This window comes from Copidosoma floridanum, unplaced genomic scaffold (assembly GCF_036245765.1).
Source record: "Copidosoma floridanum isolate Cflo_tuat_1 unplaced genomic scaffold, Cflo_Japanese_pri ptg000014l, whole genome shotgun sequence".
Lineage (NCBI taxonomy): Eukaryota > Metazoa > Arthropoda > Insecta > Hymenoptera > Encyrtidae > Copidosoma > Copidosoma floridanum.
Genome location: NW_028321891.1, coordinates 2278806 through 2302847, shown reverse-complemented (window position 1 = coordinate 2302847; position 24042 = coordinate 2278806). Strand labels below are relative to the sequence as shown.

The 24042-nt window shown below is 43.4% G+C and overlaps 1 protein-coding gene across 1 annotated transcript in view; it reads right to left on the bottom strand.

Annotated features, from left to right (window-relative positions):
• Positions 1 to 422: 422 nt before the first annotated feature.
• The window catches only part of LOC106638234 (A-type potassium channel modulatory protein KCNIP1), a 64913-nt gene continuing 41293 nt past the window's right edge, over positions 423 to 24042 (bottom strand). The window contains exons 9-11 of the mRNA XM_023392783.2: positions 17260 to 17333; positions 8411 to 8629; positions 423 to 2252 (exon numbers count right to left, since the gene is read on the bottom strand). Coding sequence (XP_023248551.1) covers positions 2142 to 2252; positions 8411 to 8629; positions 17260 to 17333 — 404 coding nt within the window. The 3' untranslated portion in view covers positions 423 to 2141. The remainder of the gene's footprint in view (positions 2253 to 8410; positions 8630 to 17259; positions 17334 to 24042) is intronic.

Below are 24042 nucleotides of genomic sequence, written 5' to 3'. Positions count from 1 at the left end.
GTATAAAATTTATAATTTCAACTTTTCTTAAAATATTTGCAATTATAAATAAGGTCTTACTTAATGATAGGTTTTACTTTATATAACTTTATTTTTCAATACGCGCGAAATCAGGCAGTGGTACAATAATAATAATAAAATTTTTTACACATTGGTACACAAAGTCCTTTAATTGCTAAATTGTAAGGAAAATAAATTTTGCAAAAAAAAAAAAAAAAGTCAACGAATATTCTACGTTCCCAACACCGTCATTTCTTACTAATCAAAAATTCCACTGTGAAACTATCTCATAAAAATAAGCGCCATCGCCCCTTATAAATATGTATATTATCAATATTTATGTATGTAATATATTTATAATTTTACGTGGCTTATTGTATTAAATCTATAAATATAACAAACGATACATCTTCGCAGACTTTTCAAACTATGCACCACAAATAAAAAAAAAAAAAAAAAATGTTTTTCGTTTCTGTATGATTTTTTTTTTTTTTTTAATTAACCCTGAATGCGATAATCTATTAACACGCTTTTTTTATTACTCTCTTCTGCAACTTTAGCGTACATATATAAATATACGGTTTCCACCACCGTTTTCCTCAATATATTTTTTTTTGTTTAGGGTCCACCAACGATCTAGAATACGGTACAGCGTCATACTATTTTCAAGTATATATTCTGATGGTCGTTGTAGTTTTATTGTTAATTATTCAATCGAACGAATCGGCACAACACAATGGAGAGCGAAACAGACCGTCGCCTTGGTCTGTGGGTTATACACCCACACGACGGAATTTACATTATACACTTATACGTAAAATATTACAGCAATGATAATCGGAATAATAATAACAAAATTGCGTAAATTCACTGCGCTCTCGAGTGCCACTGTAATATTTGATTCACCGTTTTCTCGTTAGAAATAAACGCGCGTGTGGAGTTAAATTCCCGAACTGAACATTATTTGTAAAAAAAAACAAAGACCTTTTTTCCGTCGTTTAACGAGGACAACGTTGATTAAAATATTTTAATGGGGGAGTTGTTCGCAAAGGGAAGCCATTGGGTTTGCTACGTGAAAAAAAAAAAAACGGGAGGACTATACAGCCTTTGGTTACGTAATTAAAATTTTTCTTGAAAAAAAAGCACATGGTTCCAGAAAAAAAAAATTCGAGCTGGCGTCGGCAAAGCTTCCCCTCTTTGAGTAAACTTTTGGATTTCCGTCTGTTTGCACTTACTTGTAAGTCTTAAAAAAAGATCGAATAAAAAAATACTACGCACTTACGATACACACGTATACAATAATACAACTACCCGATAAAAAATGTATACGACGCGAAATATGCACAACGAAACCCTCCACTCGCTGCACCAATACAATATCCTATTATACTTTGTACCTTATACTATTATCATCGTCGTCATAATTATATATTTTCACACGGGTTTTTATTTTTTTTTATTTTTTTACTTTTTAAAAATTTTTTTGAACAACAACCTCTTTTCATCCCCAACCGAAGCAGATTAACAATCAAAGCTCTGAGCTAAGGTCAACCCTTGGACTATTTGGCACCGTTAAACTCCATCAACTTCGCAAAGACACCCCTCTGTGATCGAAGACTCCCTGTACAAACACGCCATCTCTCGATTCCCATTGTTGAATTTTTCCCCCTTTCCCGGAGCGAACCTCGTCGAATCGCTCTTCCGATAACGATTTTGTGCACAATTGTACCACCGACCGGCTCGCAGCTGTATATATGTATTAAGAGCGAAAAGCTTATCAACGTTGGCGTCCTTATTTATCATCATTCCGATCCATCTCGGGTTGAAAGGAAATTTTCCAAATTGAAACTAAAAGCGTTGACGAAAAATACGTATGTACACAAAATTTCTCCCGCAACACCCTCCTCCCCTCCCCGCGCCCGTTTCCAGGACGAGCCGGCGACTTTCGATCGCCGCGCCACACGTGTGGTACGTACACACCCACGTTCCAGAGTACCCCGATGAGCACCACCGGTGGGTAAATTCGGTGTCGGGGCCGGAGGACAAAAATGATCTCCAGAGGCCGGCCGAGGGGTCCCCCCTTTTCCCATGTGGCAGTCAGTTCAGGTCCAGGTCGAGCAGAGACGGCGGAGCGCTGCGTGTCAGAAGACCGTCTCCAGGGCGGTGATGTTGCTCGTTATGTCCGGGTCGGAGGTGCACGCCTCGAGGAACTCGGCTAGGGTCACCACGCCGTCCTTGTTCCCGTCCATTTTCTGTGGAAAACAACAATAACCCAAATGCACTACGTGTATTTTTTTTTTTTTTTTGCTCTCTTTCTACTTTTAATGGGAATGCGGAATGTAGGTCGCACTTTGGATCGATCTTAACTTCGGGTCCGAACCGCTCGTCGATGGAAATTAAATTGGAAAAACCATTCGGGACGGTCCCCGTTGGACGAGCCTTTTTCGAGCAAACGAGGTTGTACTACGTAACTTTTTTTTTTTTTTTTTTTTGGACGTATCGATCGATTTCATCAAACTTGCGTGGTATTAAATTCCCTCCCCCCTTTGCAATTAGTCAGTTTACCCCCGTCCCATTCAAGTCACTTTCTGTAATTAAAAAAAAATCGATGGCTTACATAGGATTACAAATTTTCAAGTGCAATCTTCCTTTTGTCCCATTCATTTACAACCCGCGGAAGCGAAGCCGGTATTGGAGCAACACACAGTCGATATGAACCCAAAGTGGTAGCTCGCGCTTGATTAGTAGAGAATCCGCCGTGCAGAGCGCGAAACAATGGCGTACCCCCGTATATGCCCAATACGTCCGAAGGAATATCGAATTGTTGAAGGGATAATTCGCATTAACGCGCCTGGCCTCGCCGATTGGATTTCTCACTGTTGTATAGGGTATTGTTTCCGTTTAGAAAAATTACCCTTTGTCCAGCCCGACAGCTCAGAGAGATCGGCTCATAACCGTTAAGGCAGCTTTCAGTAGAAAAATCAGCGTCACGTCGGACCACCACATACTAATTTGCCTTTAAAATCTCAAAAATCCTCCATCTCCGTTGCAAGTGCAGTCCAAACGGGCTTGATTCAATAATCGCCGGCGGCGTTGCACGAAAATCATCGCTACGTGTGTACACATCCGATCGTGCGCTCAGCGCATGTAATTTCCGATAATCGGGGGCAGTCCATACCGTACGGCTATATATGCAGGTGTACGCGTCCCGCGAGACAACGACCATAATAAACCCACTGCTATGTATGTACATTCGCGATCGCGGGCACGTAAAGCAAAGCGAACTAAACCAATAGCAGTCGTTGCACACGTCCCTCTTGGTCTACGTATGCGCGAGAGATTCGTGTAGTTTCTGCAGAGAGAGAGAGAGTTCGGGTCTCGAGACAATTCGATTGTATTCGCGCGCGGGGGCCGTGTAACGCGTTTATATTGTCAGCGTCACGCGCTCGGAGTGGGTCAGTAGTCTGTGGATTCCGGAAAACAATGCTGGTGCACAATTACGATGCTCGCTCGTCTGGATCTAATGGCTTTGCTTTGGCACGTGTGTTTCATATATATACCCGCACTAGATTTCCCGTCCGAGCGAATTGATTCGGGGCAGTAAGTATTTTTTGTTTGGGTGGCTATATATTATATTGATTTCGCCGATACGTCATTTCGTAGGTTTCATCCGGATCGTTGTGGAGCTTAGAAGGGGGGGGGGGATTTTAATGAATTCGACGAGTTGCCGCTCGATTGAATGAAAAAGTCGGCTGATTGACTTCCTGCGCGGCGATGGGGTTCCCGAGGTATCACTCGCCCGAGGGTTGAGCTCCTCTGAATCGCGAGTCGCGGATTCGATTTTTGGTTTCAGCTTAGTTTTTCTATGAGTGGACTATTAGAAAATTTAGTTCACGCAACTTTGGGATTTTAGGTGAAATGTGAGCCTTTTTTTTTGGTGCAAACTTTTTTTATCCGTAGGTTCGAGACTTGCGATCAGTTTTTAATCCACCTTAACAAGTTAGCAAAAAATGGATTTTCCGACGGAAATGCTTGTTATGGGTGACAGTGCAATGTGGTGGTGAACTTAATTTATTTTATAGATTTCAAGGACAGTCGCTCCAATTGCCGACGGCTCGTCTTACTTTACTCGTCTGTTTCTACTTAATTTTTCAGACGGCGATATTTCGCCAATCAGATCGTATAGGCATTTTTTGCCACTGTATTTTTTATACTCAGTGTAAAAAGATATAATGGACGTAACTGTATATAAAAACGATTAAAGTATGTTTATGAACATACTAAAGTATAGGAAATAATTTGATGATGATTATTAAAAGAAAGGATCATCGATACGATATTATAGCTACGTTACGTGCATACGTTAAAAAGAAAATTTTTTTACTTTACTCTTAGTTATTATTTTTTAAAATTAAAAATGAAATTAACTTTTAAAATCAGTCTTCCGTTATGTTTTATTCGACACTTTGGGCATCAATACTTCGGACCAATGTATCCTAGAAATATATGGAGTCGCGAATTCCATTACCCAAGAATTTTTCTGAACTCATTAGTAGAGTTGTTCCTCAACTTATAATTTTCATCATCTCACCCATACAGTGATTCCACCACAATCCACGATCGAACATCGCATAATATATATTTTCTTCGCTCCAAGTTCAAATGACCTGCCCAAACACCTACGTACGTATATAGTAGAAAAACTTTCACAATCGCCGCCTAATAGACTCCAAAACTCCCTCCTTCTTATCCGCGATAAAACCCGAGCGATGCACCGATAATAGACTTCCCCTGCGCTCCGAATAGTTTGTCGCTGCTCGGGGGGAGATGTGCGTGTTCGACACATTACCCTCGAGCCGTTCCTTGTATATAACAGTTTGGAAGATGAATGTGCAGCCCTCCCCGCTGCTCAGCTTTGTGTGCATGCCTTCGCGGTAGCATCTGTGACTAATCGCGCGGTGCTTTACGCCTCGGGACGTGCGGCGCGAGATTTCGATGTAAATTAATGGCGCGCCAAGTTCGCGTATCTGTGTATTCGTACGGAGATGCCGGTATCCAAGAAAATGAAGATTTGGGGGGGAAACAAACGAGCTTCCTTTTTTTCCGGATTAAAAAGTTTGGGATTTAACTGAGCACGACTTCACGTGTAATTTCCAACATAATTAGGCCGTACAATGCGTCTAACGAGGTACTGTACGTACACACGCGAAACTGGAAATTTCAAAGTTCGAACATAATTTCACCCCTGGGGGGCTCGATCGTACTACTTATTATTCGGTATTCGCGATCGAGTGCGCGAGGATGATCCGCTGAAGTTGTCAAACTACCCGAAAATTATCGATGCACACTTGTTTGTCAAAGTTATCTTTTTTTTTAATGCTCCTTCGTATTTGTATTAGTACTGTAAAAATTATCTTCGGATCAAATCAGTTGCGCTCAGAAATACAAAACGCAGCGAGATCACACACCAAGTGGCTCCAAAAGCACCCCTGAAATCGAGGGCCGACCAACCCCTTGGTATTATCACATTCACACCCATTTTACACCAGATAGGCACTTGGATGCACGATCTCGGTTTGTTATGCCGAAGCTCGCGGCACTACAATATCAAAGCCCCTCCCAACCCTAAATTATGCAACAAGAGATGCCGGTCGATAGCTCGTGAAGCGCGGGGTGTAGTGGTAGGGGCTCCCCCTTTATCTCGCTTTATTTTTCCCCTCGTCAGCGCATATTATCCAAAGATCCGAAAGAGTTGCGCCCGTGTATGATCTCTCCGGGGGGTAGGTACGCGGAGTAACTTTGCGCGTGGAAACTTTGAAAAGTTCCGGGAGAACGGACACCTCGCGAAATCTGCATCCCGCGGTGCGAGGGCAAACTTTGTTGTTACACTCCTCGGGAGGCGCTCAAGGAGGTTGGCCCTGTATATACATACGGAAGCATCGAGTTTCCCCCTCGGCTCGTTTAGCTGCTGGCCTTTGACGCACAAGGTGCACTTGCTTTGGCGGTAAACACGCGAGAGCACGGCGATTACACGCATACCTGCGCCCGTGTATATATATATAGACACAGCAATTGCGATTCCGATTGAGGAACGCGTTTGTGGCTCGTTGAATATTTCAGAGCTACCGCGACGCGTCACATCTCCGTTACGGGGCTCTTTTGGGTCAAGTCTCTCTCGATGAGGTCGGTCCGGTCATCTACGCGTGACACGTGTATATTATATACACACGCTCTTTGTGGCTTATGATTCATCGATAGGCACCCTCTTGGTATAGAAATGGTACCGATGGGCGGATACGATGATCCGCATCGTTGAGCGCCGATCGTGCAATTATGGGGAAGAAAAAAAGGGAGAGAGGACGATTTGGTAGTCGGTCGCGAGATCTGTGTGTGAATGTAAGTATATAGGGACGTCGTAGACGCCGACACGCGCCCTTCCGATTAGTTCCGCTCGGCTTGAGACGCTTAAGCGAATTTTCCCTCTCAAAGTCCGCTGGCCGACCTTTTTCTCGATTCGCTACCTTTGTTCTTTCTTCCAGGCGAGTTGGTACGCGTAGCGATTGGAAATTCGGATGATTCGAGATTACTCGGAGTACGCGTTAGCGCGGCCCCCGAGATGTGAAACGACGTGACGATGGTGAGGGGTACTTGGATTCGCGAGAGTAAGTATACAATCGAAGTTGGCTTACGGTAAAAAAAAAAAATAATAAAACGCGGCTCGCAGTCTCTCGTTGTGCACTTGGGAGCTTCCCGCGGGTCCATTAACGCAGTTCCTGTACCGCCAGCGTCAAGGGACTTTCTTTATACTCGATTAAGGAGTTTTCGGAGCCGGGCGTACAGGTTTGGAACTTGTGAACGGATCTAAGGGCTAAATTGGACGAGGGGTATGAGTGTTTATTTTTTGGGGAAAAGCTGTACATGTAAATACGACACGTCTCCTAGTAAATTTTGTGTAAGCCCCGTGATTCTCGAGTGGAAAATCAACCAGAAAAATGGCATTACGTGTGATGATTTTGCAAATTTCCCACTCAAAAACTGTAAATTGTGGAAAAAAAAAAGAAAAAAAAATTGCACTTGATCGAACAAAAACGGCTTTGATTTGCACTTCCATCGAGCTGAAATTGTAACCAACGACGAGCCGAGCACCAGGAAAAGGGGAAATCCTGTGCTCGAGAACAAATCATTCGTCCCTCATCCCTTTTATTTCTCTATGCCTTGTCAAACGAGAATTACGTAACACACGAGCAAACACGAGCATTCGCGCTTCAAAGCCGTGGGACCGAGGGAGAAGGTGAGGGCACTTGCTTTGCGCGTGTTCTACTTTTCTCGCGCGTTTATTGCCGAATAAGCGAACTGTCAATTGCCGGGGCGTGAGAGAGCAGCAGACGAGGGAGACATAGGCTTTTGCTATACATAGGATGTCACGAGCGCGCTTCTTGTGTTCGTATTTTATCGTGAATCCGATTTCCCGATTCAGACGAAAAAACCGTGTGTATGATGGTGAAAAACGTATCTCTTTGTGTTTTTTGTGTCTTGTTATAGTTTTCTGCGCGTGACGCATCGTTACCGTTTGATTCGCACCTACGCGTGACAATGAAGTGACTTTTGAGCTTGGCAATTTCATGAGCATTTATTATTACATATTAAAAATTCGCTCTACCGTTTTTCTAGTCCTTCAATCAAGTGTTTTTTTTTTATAACGATGAATAACGATGACGTAAAACCATTTTTAATTTTTGCTCCTGAATCTATATCCCATATAACCGTGATCGATTGAGTCTGCCAAATTTTTGGTCATACTTAGGTCCCCATAAACATTTTTTTTTTAATATTAAAATTATTGTCAAACTCGAAAGATGTGTGGAATATACCGTAATTATATAGACATAAATGTAAAGTCACGAGTAGTGTCCAATTAGACAACAATTTGCAGTGCTTTTAAAGACACTCGAAGTTGTTATTCCGTCGCGCTGGCCGGTTAAAAGCGTTTTTTCTCGAGGCCTCTAGAAAGAGAGCCCAGTAATTCAGTCTCCTGACGAAAAAAGAACACCACAGACGTGATGAAAGAAAGTTGTGTGGTCTTTCTGAGTATATATCCTCGCTGGGTTTTTTTTTTTTTTTTTTTGTAGCGAGACGCGTATACAAAAGAGCCAAAAAAAAAGCTTTGGCAGAAGCTCCGGAGAGACAGAGAGGATCCACCGAGGCGTGAATCGAGCGGCACCCAAAAAAAAAGCTCGTCGAGCATATACACCCGTCCTGTTAATTGCCTGCTTTTTTTTTCGGCATTGACTCTCGAAACGTCGTGTTTTTTTGCTAGGATTATTCTGTCCGGGGGAAAAAGTAAACTCAATTTCCCAACATCCCTCGATCAGATGAAAAAGTCAAAGAGACGCGTATAATATATACGTACCTGGAACATCCTGTCGACCTTCTGCCTGATGCCTTCGTGGTTGCGGTGCAGATTCGGATCGGCGAATTTGCCCATGAGCTCGTAAACGGCCGTCACGATGTCGGTCATCTCTTCGCGCGTTATGAGCCCGTCCCCGTTGATGTCGTACAGCGAGAAGGTCCAGCGCAGCTTCTCGTCCATCGAGCCCCGCGACAGTATGCTCAGACCCACCACAAAGTCCTGCAATCAGACGAAAAGCACTTAACAACGGCTCTTATATTCTTATCGCGTAACGTGTCCTGTTTCATGTATCCTCCGTTTACCTAGCGTGTTAGGGAGTATACATTTTTTAAAGTGGTTTATACTTTACAGTAAAACTGTGGAGTAAAAAAGACTTTTAAGGAGAAAGAGTCAAGATTTGGTCAGCCGTGGAAGGGAAACGCGAATTAACGGGTTTCTTTTTATCTTTTCCCCGCAGGGAAATATACCACCACGACGGGCGCGTGTCATCCCACAGTTTTACCTAATTTTGAAGCGTGAAAAGAAGAGAAGGAGAGCAACAACCCACGGGTTTCACACTTGGCGGTGCCGCGGTGTTATGAGCCTCCGAGGAATTAGTCGCGTGTCGGCGGTCCATAATTGAGCTAGCGGGAACGAAGCTTCGCCACCCCGCGCGTATACGCATTGTATGTATTATGTAGTGGCTGTGCATAATTTGTGTCATAATTATGCTAATGAACACTGGCACCTCGTAAATAGAGACAATGTGTATATAATTTCGTAAACGATGATTTTTTCGCCGCTTTTAGCCCGCAAGGAACGAGAGGAGTGCAAAATGCAGATCGATCGAGTCGATGAAAATTTAAGCGGTGCACTGTGGGTCGCTCTCTCTCCGGTTTATCCGTGGAAGGCGTAATTAATCGCACGTTGATTGCGAAGCTAATCTCGCGAACTATGGCGCTCGGGCCTCGGGGGTGATAAAGTTCGATGCGCTGGCAGCCAGTGGTGGCCTCTCATCCCGAGACTCGATTCCAGTCCGAGCAGCTGCCGCGCGGGAGTTTAACTCGCTCGCGTGCGTCACGGTAACGGCAGGCTTATATACTTCGCTCGTACAACATACGTACAGTCGACAATCTGTGCGAGGTTGCGGCGATTGCGCTTGAATTTTGATGAATCGCGTTACACACGTGCTGATGATGTGGAATAGTCGATCCGCGGGGATTATAGGGGTTTTTCGGGGCTTCTGTTATTATTAACGGGTCGTGATGCTCGATTGGTCCATTTGCTTGTCTATTAAATCCTTTTTTTATTTATATTTGGTATTCTTATTGACTGCAAGATTTTACAATTGTAAATATGCGGAAATGCTGAATTAAGACTGAAACTTGATAATTTTTTAAATTTTTATTTTTTATTTTTTTTACAATAGTACTGTCCTTACTTTCCAAATTATGTTTGGAATACATGTTTGTACTTTAGTACAAACATAGTTTCTGGTTTCTATGTTAATGTATTTTTTCATACTTTGCATCTATTTTAGTTGATGTTTTTTAACTTTTTCTTTAACATTTTTTACTAGTTTTTTTATTTTCTTCTATTCGGGGTGAACTATTATACAGCCGTATCCTTTACTCACGCTTTTTTGTAACATTTGTGCCTTTATTGTTATGTGTTACTGTTTCCCAATTTTATCCATGTATGTATATTTTTTATTACCTATAAGGCAAATGCCAAACTACATTGATAAAGAATTCCAAGAAAAAATATTGGCCCTTAACTGGTTGTGCAGCACAGCATTTTATTTTTGTAAATAGCTCAGAAAAAAATTCGGAAAAGCAGAAAAAATTTACGAAACATAAGTATTGTCTTTGTGATTGGTGTGATTATTACTGAGACTCTAGGAAAAAAAAATTCTAATATAATACTTGTGATACTTATAACGCTGACATTAGAGTTTATTTGAGTTAATGTTCTGACAGCGGTACTGTTCTTTACCAGCAGGTAATTAGAGATGCATCGATATAGTCAACTTCGATTTAGGCTTCATCTCTGAGTATCTATACCAACTAAACCACGAAAGACAACCTCTTCTTGATATATTGTACTCAGATATAAGGACGGTAAAAAAGTGATACAAAAAAAATCTCCAATTTCAATTCAACAAACATCTTTTTGAAAACTAATTTTTTTTTTTTTTTTTATTTCATCGGCAATCAGTGGTATGTTTAAGTGTGTATATAATCATATGTTTTTAAATAATAGGTCATTTTCATCAAATTTGGACTAATCCAGTAGTTTTGGTCACTCGTGCACATCACAATCAGACATTCGAGTAAAATATACAGCAGTGAGATGCACATGAAACATAAAAAAATTATAATTCAAATAAATGGACCAAATATATGTTTGAGGTATACGCAAATAACATAAACGAACGATAATGAGGCCCAAATAATTTGCGTTCATAGACACACCAGTAACAACATGTGTGATACACAAACAAAAGTTAATGTAGCAATTTCTGGTGCTGCATCCAATTTGACAGATGCATCACCCATTGCGCAGACATTCGGCTAATGAGCTGAGCCCAACGGTGGTGAAACCAAACGGCGCGAACGACCAACAACTGTGCAACGTTAGCCCAACAACACTAATTTCGATACGCTACACGAAACCTCGCACGTGCGCTTTCGTACTTTGCTAACAAGCTAAAAAAACTTTTTCCCTAACTCGATTTCACTCGATTCGACGACGACTACACAGACAACTTTTTCCGCTGCACACACGCACGCGCCTGCCGCGTGCAAATGATGTACGAGTGACGCCTGTCACGAAACACTTCTCTGTGCATTGGCATTTTCCTGCACCCGCTTCGTCCCACAGGACCCAACATTGTCTTCCGATATTCCTCTTTGCATACATCACACAAAATAAAACTCAAAGGCAACGTGCACTTTAGCTCAACTTGGGCGTGTTGTATGGACTTCCCGTTAACACAAGGGGGGGGGGCTAAGCGTCGGACAAAAGCTCGCGTACAAGAGCCTCGCAGGAACTCCCGCATGCACCCCGGCTATGGGAGTAAAGACGGGATCGGGATGTCCGGTGGGGGTACTTTCGGCGCTGGCCCAAGTTTCGGGAAACTCCACAGGTAAATATACACACACACACACACAGCCAAGCGTTGGAAGCGCTTTTCGGTGTTTCTCGGTGAAATCAAATTAACCAAGGGTTATTCTTGTCTCCTCCCATTAAGCGGATCGTCGTGCGGGTTTTAAAACGGGAGTAGAGCGGTGCATGACGTATCGATCAACCGGCCGGTGGAAAGTCGTTTGCGGAGCACAGAGACGCAAGAAAAAGAGTAAGTAAGTATATAAGGTTCGAGAAAACATATTGCGTGTCCGTGGGTGTAACGCTTTACCTCGTTGCTCGGAGGAAATTTAATTATTCGGTCCGCTGCGTCGAGCTATTTGGGTTGTATTGTTATATGAACGCGCGGTAATGTAACGTACGGCACCAGACAACCGGCCAGTCCAGTAATGGGAGAAAGTTAATCGGCTCAACCGTCATCATCGACCGACCCCGTTTTGTAGTAAAAAAAAAAATAAAAAAAAAAATAAAAAAAATAACAATGCTCCCATTTTCGTAAACGTTAAAACAAACGTACAGGGTAGTTTCAATTATTGACTCCAGTCGCAAGAAAGATCGTCATCGACAGCTACAGGGTATAAAACACATGGAAGGGGCGAAAGACGGAGGTGCCCGCGGTGCAGTGGACTTTGATGCAGCCTCGAGGGACTTGTATATCCCCTCGCGCGCGCGACCCTCCCATCATCCCATATTATTGCATCCCCCTTTCCCGAGGCGTATGCAATATCTGACTGGCGTTGTTCTTGTATATATATATTTCTTCCCTTCGGTATGGCTGCAAATCAGTGCTTGTCCCACTTTTGGCGCGGGGGAATTAAATATCCCAAAGCATCAACCGAAAAGCCCCCACCCGAGTAGCTGCGAAATTTTTCATTAGAGGGTTGGAATGGGGTGGCGGTGTATAAAAGAAACCGGAAGAAGCCAGGCGCTTCCGCGTACACGTGAAAGCAGAGCGGTTTCTTCCCTTTGACACGTATGCCTCCGAGCGTGTATTATGCGAGGGACGAAAAGATGACGATATGCAGTATAGTCGCGGCAGGGAGTAATTGACCTCGTGACCCTTGGCTGTACACACCGGCGCTATCTATATCTATTTTTTTTTTCTAAAATGACGTCCCTGCAGTCTGTAATTTCCAGTGCCTCGAATGCTCCCTTTTTTCCATCCTTCCTCCGTATCTGCCTTTGAGCGTTAATCTTGCCGGACCGTATTAGTTTTCGGGGCTCGGCAAAAAAAAAAAAAAAAAAAAAAAGGGGAGGAATTATCTTTCAGCCGCTGCTCTTGAAGTTAATTACGTTTGTAATTAAACGGATCCTATATACGGCGAGGACGGGAGGGTTTTTTCGGAAGAGGCACGATTTATACGTACATCTGCGTGGCCTTCTCATCCGGATGTATACGAGGTAATATCGAGTCCGGACGGTTTTCCACCTCTTGCAGGTTAAAAAAAGGAACCGCGGGAGAAGGGGGCGTACGTGCGCGCAATACGAGTGACCCATTGTACCGGGTATCACCGTCACCCTCATTTTCACACTGCCAGAGGACCATCAGCCGGGACCTATACACCGATTTGCATTCGTAGCAGCAATCGAATGGAGCCTTTCCGACTTCGTGTATACACGTACGAGGTATGTATACAGGAGAGTAGTAATTTCATTTGCACGCCGACGAGTGCCTGCATGAGCGCACCTATATAGTATATATACCCGTGTATTGTACGCGAGTCGCGCTCGTGCATACAACGCGTGTGGGATTTGGGCTGCGACGAGTGCCGAGTCACGCTCTTCGGAGATGAGCCCCTGCTTGGCTATTCGCGGGGATGGACTTTTCACGACCCTATACACCGGTGTGTTGTGGAAATATGTTTTCTTTTTCTTTCTCATTGTAGGGAGGACACGGTCGAGCTCCTTATTATTACTATTTTTTTTTTTTTTCTTGGGCACTGGTGTACACCAAGAGTGTCCCGCAGGTAGACAAATAGCGCGTGTGTATCCTACACCAGCCTGTGAGCGCGAAACTACCTAAATATTGGACGAGCTCTCCAATCCCGCGGTCGAGCGTAGCTGCAGCGTATAATCCTTGGATGTACATACACCCACACGCGTCCAATCAAATCAATTGCTCGGAATACCCTTGTACGTACGCTCCATCGAGTGGCGAATCGGCAATTTGCCTTTCGAGTCGTGCCGTGAATCTCCGGCAATTAGCGCCCTCCCTTCCGCGTGGGTGCAAAAGTTTTCTCGACACTGCGGCACACCAACGAACACCAGCGCGAGCTGGCTCTTTAGATCGCTGCTCTCGATATTGCTACCAAGGATCAACCTGGACACACGAGATTTCGTTCTTAGCTGTTATTGGGTCATGCGCGGTTGGCTCCGTCGCAATAATAGGGTAGCGCGCGCGTGCTTTGGCGATGTATGGGTATCCCTTGGTTAGAAGTGGAGATGAATTATGTAATAGGACACGGCACACGTGAAGGATGAGGTATTTTTTTCGCCTAGCCTATATAGGTGACTATGGCGCTCCTTGACTTGGATTATTTTTTGTAGGGTCCATGTATGGTTTATCGTTCACGCATCGGCAATGGGACCTTGGAACTTGGTATTCAAGTTGGCGATGGTGACATCACTGCAGCACGAAATACTTTTTCTTTTATTTTCGTCGACGTTCGTGGCATTCATGTGATGGTATATTAATGGTGCAAAAAGCAGAGAGTTGGATGACATTCTTTGGTCCCGAAATATCTACCCCGAGATAACAGAACAGTTTCACGATACTGCTTTTTTAAATTTATTTTATTGTTTTTTATTGTTTTTATCTACGTTGAAAAATTATTCCTCCTACATTCGTTCGATAAAAACAACATGTACAGTTCTTTACGAGAGTCGGTAACTTTTAACTTTTGAGAGTAACAAAAATACCCTGGAGTATGCCCTGACCCAAATAATATAAAAAAAAAGGGTTATCGTACACAGAAGAATCAACCAGATTTACGAGTCAATCCTACCCAATTTTCCCCTGAGCTGTTGGCTGAGATATTAGGGTGAATTAAATAATTTGTTGCTTCCCTTTCTCCGAGCGTTTCGCCAAGTACTTAAACGTCCGTGTAAAAATGCGGGATCGGAGAAAAGGAAGCCATGGCTCTTAGACGACAACGAGCTAATGTCGTTTTTTTTAAGCTGCTCCTCCCGTTTGCCGTTTTCTCCTCTTCGGAGCTAATGCGATTACGGAGCCGACGCCCAGCTATTAAGAAAGAAGCCGAGAAGTTTAAGGGACCTCGCAGAGTGAGCAGCACCAGCACAGACTCAGCTTTGCACGGGACGATTGCATTTTGATTTTTCCCCATTTTTTGTAAATTGTTTGTCAGGTCGTTAAAACAGCTCATAGAAGAGCGAAATATCACCCCTAAATTTGATCGATGCTTTGGAAAAAAAAAAAAAGCTAAAAAGTGTCTCCTTCTATACCTCTTGAAAAAACCTGTGCGCGTGTGCGCTTATCAAAAAATAATCTGGCAAAAGGTACTCCAAGGGTAATACCCCCCACCCACAGCTGCCAGAAGCAACGAGCTCGCGGAAACGGGAGCACATAGTAGCGAGAGAGGGAGTAAAAGTTCCCCGCGGTGGTTGCACACTTGCGCAATAATTATCTCGTTACGGCGCTCTTGCACGTACACGCCACTGTTACTACTGTACTTCTAGCGGTACAATTAGCCGCGCGTATCGCGATGAGGATTTTTCTCCCGAAACGCGAGTCAATTGAGCTCGCGGATTCCAAGCAGCAATTACAACCTCGGAGCGTTCAAGTCACGCCTCAGCGGAGGATGCGCATCGACAAACATCAGAGAGAGTTTGTGCTGGTAAACTTTTGAGCGCTTCGGTAAGTATAAGTGGGTAACGTTTGAACGAGTGCCCACACACCACGTGGTATATACGTGCTTATCTGGTTTCTCATCGTCAGGGAGTCCAAACATTGGCGCGACGCATCTCATCCGATGCGGTGTAACAGTCCAAACACATGAAGGGGAGGGTATTATTGGCTTATTGCCTATAGGTTGGCTCGTTAATTTGGCGGATCTTACCGGGAGTTGATCGAGAGAACCGGGTTGTAGGACGTGCGTGCCCGCGAGACGCTGCGGATGCTTTGGTTAGCGCGAAGTTGATGCGTATACATGGGAGACGGCTGAGGTTTGCCTTGCGTTGGATTATTTTGATACGGGGCTGTCAAAGGTCGGGCGGTTTCGGTAGGGGCCTTTTGTTTGCACCGGGTAATATCTTATGTATATACCATCAAAGTGTGCGTCGAGTAATTTGATGAAAATATTTTCCTCGGGTCTTACGACGTCGGCTGGCTAATTTGAAGGAGGTTCTATCTTTTTTTTTTTTTTTTTTTTTTTTTTTTTAATTCAAGAGAAATTAATCCGACAAAGCGTTTGAAGAGAAAAGCCGAGCAAATTAATTAAGGACACAAAGGGCGGGATCCTTCGTTGTTATCTTTTCGCAACTTTCTTCGAGAAAATTACGAGCATCCCCATCCTTGATGGAAACTATGGAAAGTCGGGCTACCTATATACGGAGCTCAACTTGCAGTGTTTTTACGTAAATCAGCGTATCGATTACACCCAATGTTTGTCAAGACCCGGGCACGCGTTTAATTCACCGATAAAATATCCGAATCAGATAATATAGAAGCGATTCACAATAACTCGCTCGTTCGTAAAATGTGTACGGCTGGGAAAAATATAACCATTCTATCGGAGCTCCCTGTATCATGTATCCGCGCGTTTTCGTCACAATACCGGTGCGCGTTTATTTCTCCCCTCGACCGTTAATTTTGCCCGGGCCCGCGCTGGATTTATTTAATTACGCAATTAGAGCAGCTATTAATTAAAGAGACCCCCCCCTCCCCATCCTTCTCTTGTTTGAGCGCCACAGCGTGTGTACTTTATTGCTCGAGGGTGGAAGCGATCGAGTCGCCTAATCGTTGGTTGATTTTTGGGGGGGTGCGTGAGCGGTATGTATATTTACCGCACGAAAAAAAAAAAAAAATAAACTGGAGCTATACAACACAGCGGACTCCCGCAATGAAATAGCACGTGGCCGAAGCGCGATCGGTCGTATAATAAATTCCTCCTGAAACGCGCATTTACTCCCCCTCCTCCTCTCCGGGACTCTGGTTGGTGGGTATATACGCATCTACCGGTCGCGCTTACGCGCATACGTATCGACTTGCGGCTCGGATCCAATATCCATCGGGTCGTTTGCCCGTACGTTGCGGGGCTTGATTGAAATCCAGCACTTTTACGATGCATCGTTATATATAGGCTACGCTGTTTGCACAATGTTTTATTTTATTTTATTTTGTTGTTTTTCTTTCATCGAGCGAAATATATTTCCGGTGCAGGTAAATTGAAACAGCTGGCGGCGAAAGTTTCTTGCTCGTTAGCTCGGGCTGGCGTTTGAATGAGAAAACATCTCGAAAGTTTGTCAGCGTCGGCGAGTGTGTACAGGAGAAGGGGGATAAGGAAGCTGGGTCGCGGTGTGTCGGAGGCGAGCAAAGGGAGCACAATACATCGAGTGGGCGAACTTTCGCGCGGTGGATGTACAGTTGAGGGTGCATTAGGGCGAGGTACATCTCGGGATGCACTTACGGGAGGGGAAAAGAGGAGAGTCCGTGTTGGGCTAATTGAGTCTTGGGGGAAGGTGAGAAAGAGGTACATTGGACTTACCTCGAAGCTCAGGATGCCGCTGTGGTCGTGGTCCAGGGTGTTGAAGACGTAGTGGGCGTACTGGCTGGTGTTTGCTGGAAACAGGAAAGACAAAGCACATTGTTATTAACTGAATCAACAAGGAGGGAAAACTATTTTTTGTTTGAAACATGCTAAAGTATGTATTATTTTGGTTATAATAATTTTTTCACAGTCTTACATTTTTTTTTCATTTTCAATTTGTAGAGTAATAGACAGGGTAATCTGTTTATATAGGCTTTGTTCTGTTCTATCAATTTTTTTTTTTTTTTTTTTTTTTTTTTTTTTTTTTTTTTTTTTTTTTTCGAAGGATCCTGAAAAAACATCTTGATCTCCAAATTTCGATCATCTTTGTACGGTATCCAATAACATTATGCTATTAAAATTTTTATTGAATGTTAAATAATAAATGAAAAAAAAGTCGATAATTAATAACACTCGCTTTTTAATTTTGTACATATAGGAATCCTATGTATAAGATGAGATGAATACAAGAATTTCAAACACATCTCTACCATGTAAAATAGATACATTCAAAGGATTTTTTTTTACTTAAAAAAAAAAAAAAAAATTTGACGATACGATTTAACTGAAATTCAACGTTAAAAACGATGCAAAAAAAATCACATTATATACTTGAGATCCATCCAACACATACTTTTGGATCAGTCTACAATACACTTTCATAGCAAAATAAAAAAAAGCACGTTTCTACCACGTCGTCCCAACATCTGATTCTATCCATCGCAAAGTCTCATCCTCGTCGAGAAAGCAGATAAAAGTCACGAAACATCCATCAGAGCAGTTTTTCACCTTCACCAAAATCACACGCTTCATCGCAACCAATTTGCCATTTAGTCCAACGAAAAAGACCAAATGAGCTCGGATAATTTATTTACAGCCCCGTTCCTTTTTATTCCACACCCACGAAGCACACGAGTACACGAAAGTAGCGTTAATCAATTCCGGCCAAGCGGAGCCACGTGGCTGTGACTCCAGTCGCGTAAATCATTCGTCTCTCGCTCCCCGGCGTCCAAAGAAATCGAAAGACCAAAGCTCGATTCCCACCCACCCCTTTTAAAATCCAAGGGAAGGAGAGGAGGTTGAAAGGAAGTTGACTCCGAACCATATACATGTATTATTGACAACGACTCGTCCACCGAAACTCAAGGTCGTCTATACAAGGATTTTTTTCTTCCCCTCCCTTTGTGAAAAAAAAAAACATCATCTTGCGCTTACACGTCCGCGCTCCCCTTGCGTTGGTTCGATTCTTACCCTCGACTATGGAAGAGTATAGAGCCGGCAGTGTGATTCTTCGTCCCCTTCCGTCCGCCGCGGCGCTACCGAACATCATCAAGTAATACAATTTCACGTGTACGACACGAGGGGGAGAGAACAGCTCGGGGGGTGTAATCGAGTTTTATTTTCATCGCGGGAAGGAGCCGCTGCGTATGTGCGCTCCGGTTTATTTTTCCCCGGGAAAAAAAAAAAAAAAAACGGGGGGTGGGGAAGAAGCCCCCGATGCCGAGTGTGCACTGCTCGAGAGACAATTTTTCCAGCGCCGGGTAGAGCTTATCGGGAATCGAATGCGAATCGAGTCTAACGACGAAAGAAAAGGGAATTGTGTTTTTGCCGAGTGCTGTGGCACTTCCGAAGAGGCGCGTCGTATGTGATCTGAAACGCGACCCCTGTGTGTGTACCTGTACCCGATTGCATTTCGTCACCCGCTCCGCATGTATTGTACATTGGTGAGACGTGCAGATATAAAATTATTAATCAACACACGCGTGCATTTCCTCGTGCAGGTATAATTGGACGCTACGCGCATCATTAATTATCACGGGCAACCCGAGAGTTTTAAATCACCGTTGCTCTTGAATTATCGCCCAACGGGGGTATAAGTGTCACTCGTACGGGGGGGCTAATTATACCGAGCGCGATAAAAAACAGCCCTGCCGGGCTTTGGAATTGGGGCGCGCGCGTGTCTTTTGCCCATCGGCGCGAGCAAACACATAATCCGAAGCTCATCGCTACCTACGTACACACAATTTAAAACGCAGCTAGCGCGAGCGTCGGTAATTTTATCACTCGGCGTGCGCGTAAATCTCGACGACGCGGTAATTATCGGCTCTCGCGGGAATCCGATTATACTTCATGGAAATGCTTCCTTGGCCCGCTGATGATTCGATCTAGTCGGGAATCGAGGACTTTTTTTTTTTTTTTTTTTTTTTTTTTTTGAAGGTCCCTCTCTAGTTTTTACGGCTTACTGCGATGGTAGCGCGGTTTTTTTTTGTTTTTATCAAACACGTAAGGTTCCGCCCGTAAAAGCTCGAGCACGTTTCATCTGGCCCTCAAAGTTTTACTTAACTGAAAAATACATATCTCAGGACGAGGGTTCACCGAGAGCTTTAAAAATAAAGTGCAACCCCCTGCTTTTCCCTCCTCCCTTTTGCTTCTCCGTGATGTTGAGAATTTCCGTCGGGCACGCGCGGGGAGATCGTAATTTTTTTTCATCAAGGCATACTCTCTCTCTTCTTCTGTACATATAGTATCCTTTTGGTAGCTCAAATCTTCTCTTCTTTTTTCAAAGCAGTGGAAAAATAAGTACAAAAATGCTCTCTCCGTTGCAAAAGTGGGAAGAAAAGAAAAGAATCCGACCAACTATAAATAATTCGCGTGGGCAGGGGAGCCCAATTGAGCAGCACAGGCCAAAGGATACCTGCTAGCAGTAATCAACACATGTATGGGCTTGTATCGTCTCCCGCGGACCGGCTGCTGTTTGCCACGTACACCAAGAGCCCCTCGCTCTCCCGTGGAGATAGGTGGGCTAACGAGATTATTCGAGGAGTTTTTTTATCTCTTCCGACCTCGATCCAGCCTTTGTTTCGTCGACTCGCCGGATATTTGTATCAATCAGTGTACCGATCGAGAGGGAAAAAAAATATTTTTCAACGATCGCCCCGTTAGTCTTAATAAGAAGTATCTATCCGACTTTGTTTTCGTTGCGAGGAAAATCTCTCGTGTAGATCCACGCTTGGTAGATATATATGTACGTATACGAATTGGTTTGTCTTGGCGCGCAGTCGGATGTTTGCGAAACAACGAAGGTGCCGGGAGGGAAGGAAAAAACGAGGGGGAAGAAGTTAACGAGGAGTCACGAGCTGACATCGGCTTTGCCGAAAAAGGGCGCCACCGTGTGAGTATATAGGTGTAATAAATGAACTGGTATAGCGTGGCAGTATACGTTCGGTAGAGTGAAAATTATCTGGTTTTAAACATATCAACGCGATATGTGACTTGGAGACAAAGAGAAAGGCCAAGCATTGGTGTGAGATTTTTTTGGCTCCGAATGGTAATTCTAGAATCGTCTCGAGCTTAGAGGTGAATCACATTTTTTCTAGTTCCCCGTTTGTAACTTTACTTGAAATCTCGTGGCAATCACATTTTTTCTATTTCAGATACATTGTGAATTTACGAAAAAGTTAGTATGTTCCAATGCGAACGAGAGCAATAACATAGTTATTCAAAACTTAAGTTTTTTGAGCTTTATAATCTTTAAAAAAAAATCAAGACCTGATACACGTCACGTATGAAACTACTAGTTTTTTTCTACTGTCATGAAAAATTTCCTTTTTTGTGGAGGTACGTGATGTGTACGAGTGATCAAACTCATAAATTGTTTGAAAAAAATTATTTCTTCGACAACTTTGATTTTTACTGTCATGAATATATTTGCGAACGTACACACATGTACTTTCTTAAAGATATGATTCGAAGTATCGTAATTTATAAAAATTCATAATGACGTTAGTAAAACCATAACTTCAGACTGTTTTTGTTGAAAAAAAAGATTGATTTACATAAGCTGAATGAAATTAATATAAATAATTCATTAGAGTTTTGTAAGCTTGCACTTCTCAGTTCACCAGACACAGACCTATTTCAAGAGAACTTTTGTTCATTACAATATGTATTTCAACCAAACTCTTCAGATATCGCCGTACTAATGTACGTACAAACGCGGTAGAGAAAAATACAATTTTAAAAAAATCGTGATTGCCGGTTTTTCGAACCTACAACAATTATGCATTTTCCTCACCGCACTTCCGGATGTTCCTCCCCGCGAATGCCAACTTGGGACGTTTGCTGGCCGCGATAACCAGCAGTTTTCCTCGTCGCGCGCCAGAAAGGTAAGGTCCGCATTAGCATTCGAGCCCTCGAGCGCTCCCGGAAAGAAGGTAGTTCCCTTTTTTTTTTTTTGCCGCGCGTATACCCCCCGAAGAGATTAGAGAACGGAGCAAAAAAAAGGAGAAGGTTGCGAGGGCGCGCATCCGTAAGGACATCAGAGGGTCACGTAATGCGAATTATACGCGCCTGCCTTCCTTCCTCTCGGCTCTTTCCCCGACGCGTCGCCGACCTCGGATTTGCGCTACGATGTTCCTCCTTTCTCAGAGCCTGTCTCGAATCCTTAACCTTTACATTCACGTTTTTCCTGCTTTGAGCAAAGGGTTGGGGTAAAAAAAATTACCATCACCTAAATTACTTTTCGGAAAATGGAAACGTATTCAAGTTACAAATAATATCATCGCGTCAATAACCACAACATTCTATATGATGCTTGTCCTAAAAAAAAAAAATGATTGTTTTTCATTAAAACTCTCTTCTCCCATGTTATAACATAGTAAAAGTGAAAATCACGTCGTGTGTCAAAATATCGAGACAGTTCCACGTGTTCTTGGCAAAGGTTCAGTTTTACTAATTTTTTTTCTTCATTGCAACACTGAAACGTGACACAGCCGTTAACAAGTGTCGACTCTGTTCTTTTCGTCTCATCGCGACTGACTTTAATTTAAAGAAATACAGACTCAAAGATTATTCGGTTAACTTAAGATTGATCCGTACACGAATATAAGCATCCGTACTGATACTTTGAAAAGCCCGTCAAAACAAAGTAAAAAAGGTCCAAAAGCCGACGAGTCCTTGTGCACGTCTCCCCGAGCCATAATTCACGTAACGAGCACCAGATGAATTTAGAGGTCAGGGCCGGCCGGGGTGTTTGCAGCGCCAGTCGGTCGGTGTACGATTGTATCTGTATAGACTCTGGCGCGCGCCCGACCCTCCACAATTTCGACCGACCAGCCACTCCGGAGTCCCATAAATCGCCTGGACGAAGCGTCGTTGGTATATATACTCACACGTGATGGCACTGTCGCGACGCGGCAAAAATTTTCACGGCTATAGAGGACGTGACGTCGTCTTTGCGGAACGTGCGCTGGCAGTGTCTATAGGGCCAAAATTTAATAAAGTGGTACGTGACGGCCATTCGTCGGAATCGAGGAGGGTGTTAACTTTCTTTATCGGATGAAGAAAACGGCCCGCAGCTGAAATCGCGTATTCATGAGAAATATTGATTAACAAAAATGTAATTGTTGTTTTCATCCAGAGGAATTATCCGGAGTTGCACAGAGGCGCGTTGGCCGAGAGGGGATCGTTTCCCGTCAATCCGACCGGGATTTTCAGCGGATAAGCTTTTGCGCGGGATCGGGGGATTTTCCGCGGCAGCTGTTACCCGCTAATGGGAACACGAGTGGGTAGGTGCGTCTCGAGCAATTTTCACCCGGATTTTGGATGCACTCGATCGAGAGTTCACGTGAAACATCGTTTTAATGGAATTCCGCTCGATGTAAATTCAAAACGAATAATAATGTTGCTGTGGCATAACGTTGTTTTCTATTTCATTTTCGCGTTTCCGAAATTTTGTTTGCGCAACAAAGGCACATGGAGGGAAAACTCGAAATGCTCTATACTGTTCATTGGAAAAACCAAATATTTCCCAGAAGTAAGTACACGTGATTTTTATTTTTTGCGCAACGTAAGTACGCGTAACGTGCAGAGCCCGCAAGGGCGGAGAGGATAAGTCTCACTCGCCGCGGGCACTTTTCTAATTCACCGCGAGCTGGCTGGCTTCATTAGCGAGATGAATTGTTTCGCTGTTGCCGGCTTGGCTCCTAATTAACGCGAAGTCTACTTAATTATGCGAACTCGCGAGAAAATGAGCGCTCGTGTCTTGAGGGTCTAATGAATTATCGTTGTTGTTTTCTTTTTATTTTTTTTTTTTACCTAAGAGGAAATGATGGGGTGGTTTTTTGTTTCAGCCGATGGCTCGCCTGTTGCCGAGATGATTTATGTTTATGGGCACCGATGGAGCATCAAACGAGAATGGTTGGTCACATTTTCATCAATGGTACAGTTATAGCGAGCTCTACTGCGCGCTATTGTCAGCAGTATAAAAATATTTCTCCAAGGAAAAAAGGCACGCTGCAGAAATTGATGTTTCGCAGCTCTAAAATTATCTTTGAACAGCGTTTCAATTCAAATCTCTTGAAACAAAATTTGCAACTCATTAAATGAATTATGACTATGGCATCTATATGTGTACTTAGTCAAACTGTGCTGTAATTCTGGGAAAACACTTTGTTTTTCCTCAAATCAGCTTGTATGTCCTGTCCATTACGATGAATCGCAAATTTAATAGGATTTTTAGAATATTATCGACTCAAACGAGCTTTGCAATCAATCGATCGGACCATCGACGCGCTTCGTTAAAACGTCTTACGTACGTATTACCTAAAAAAAAGTATCGGAAGGAGAAATACTGTTCGGTGCTTATCTAGGAAATTTCTCATAAAAAAAGTTGCAACACGAGTAAAAATTTTGAGAAGCACAAAAGTGTTGCATGTGTGTACAAAGAGTTAGGAATAGGCA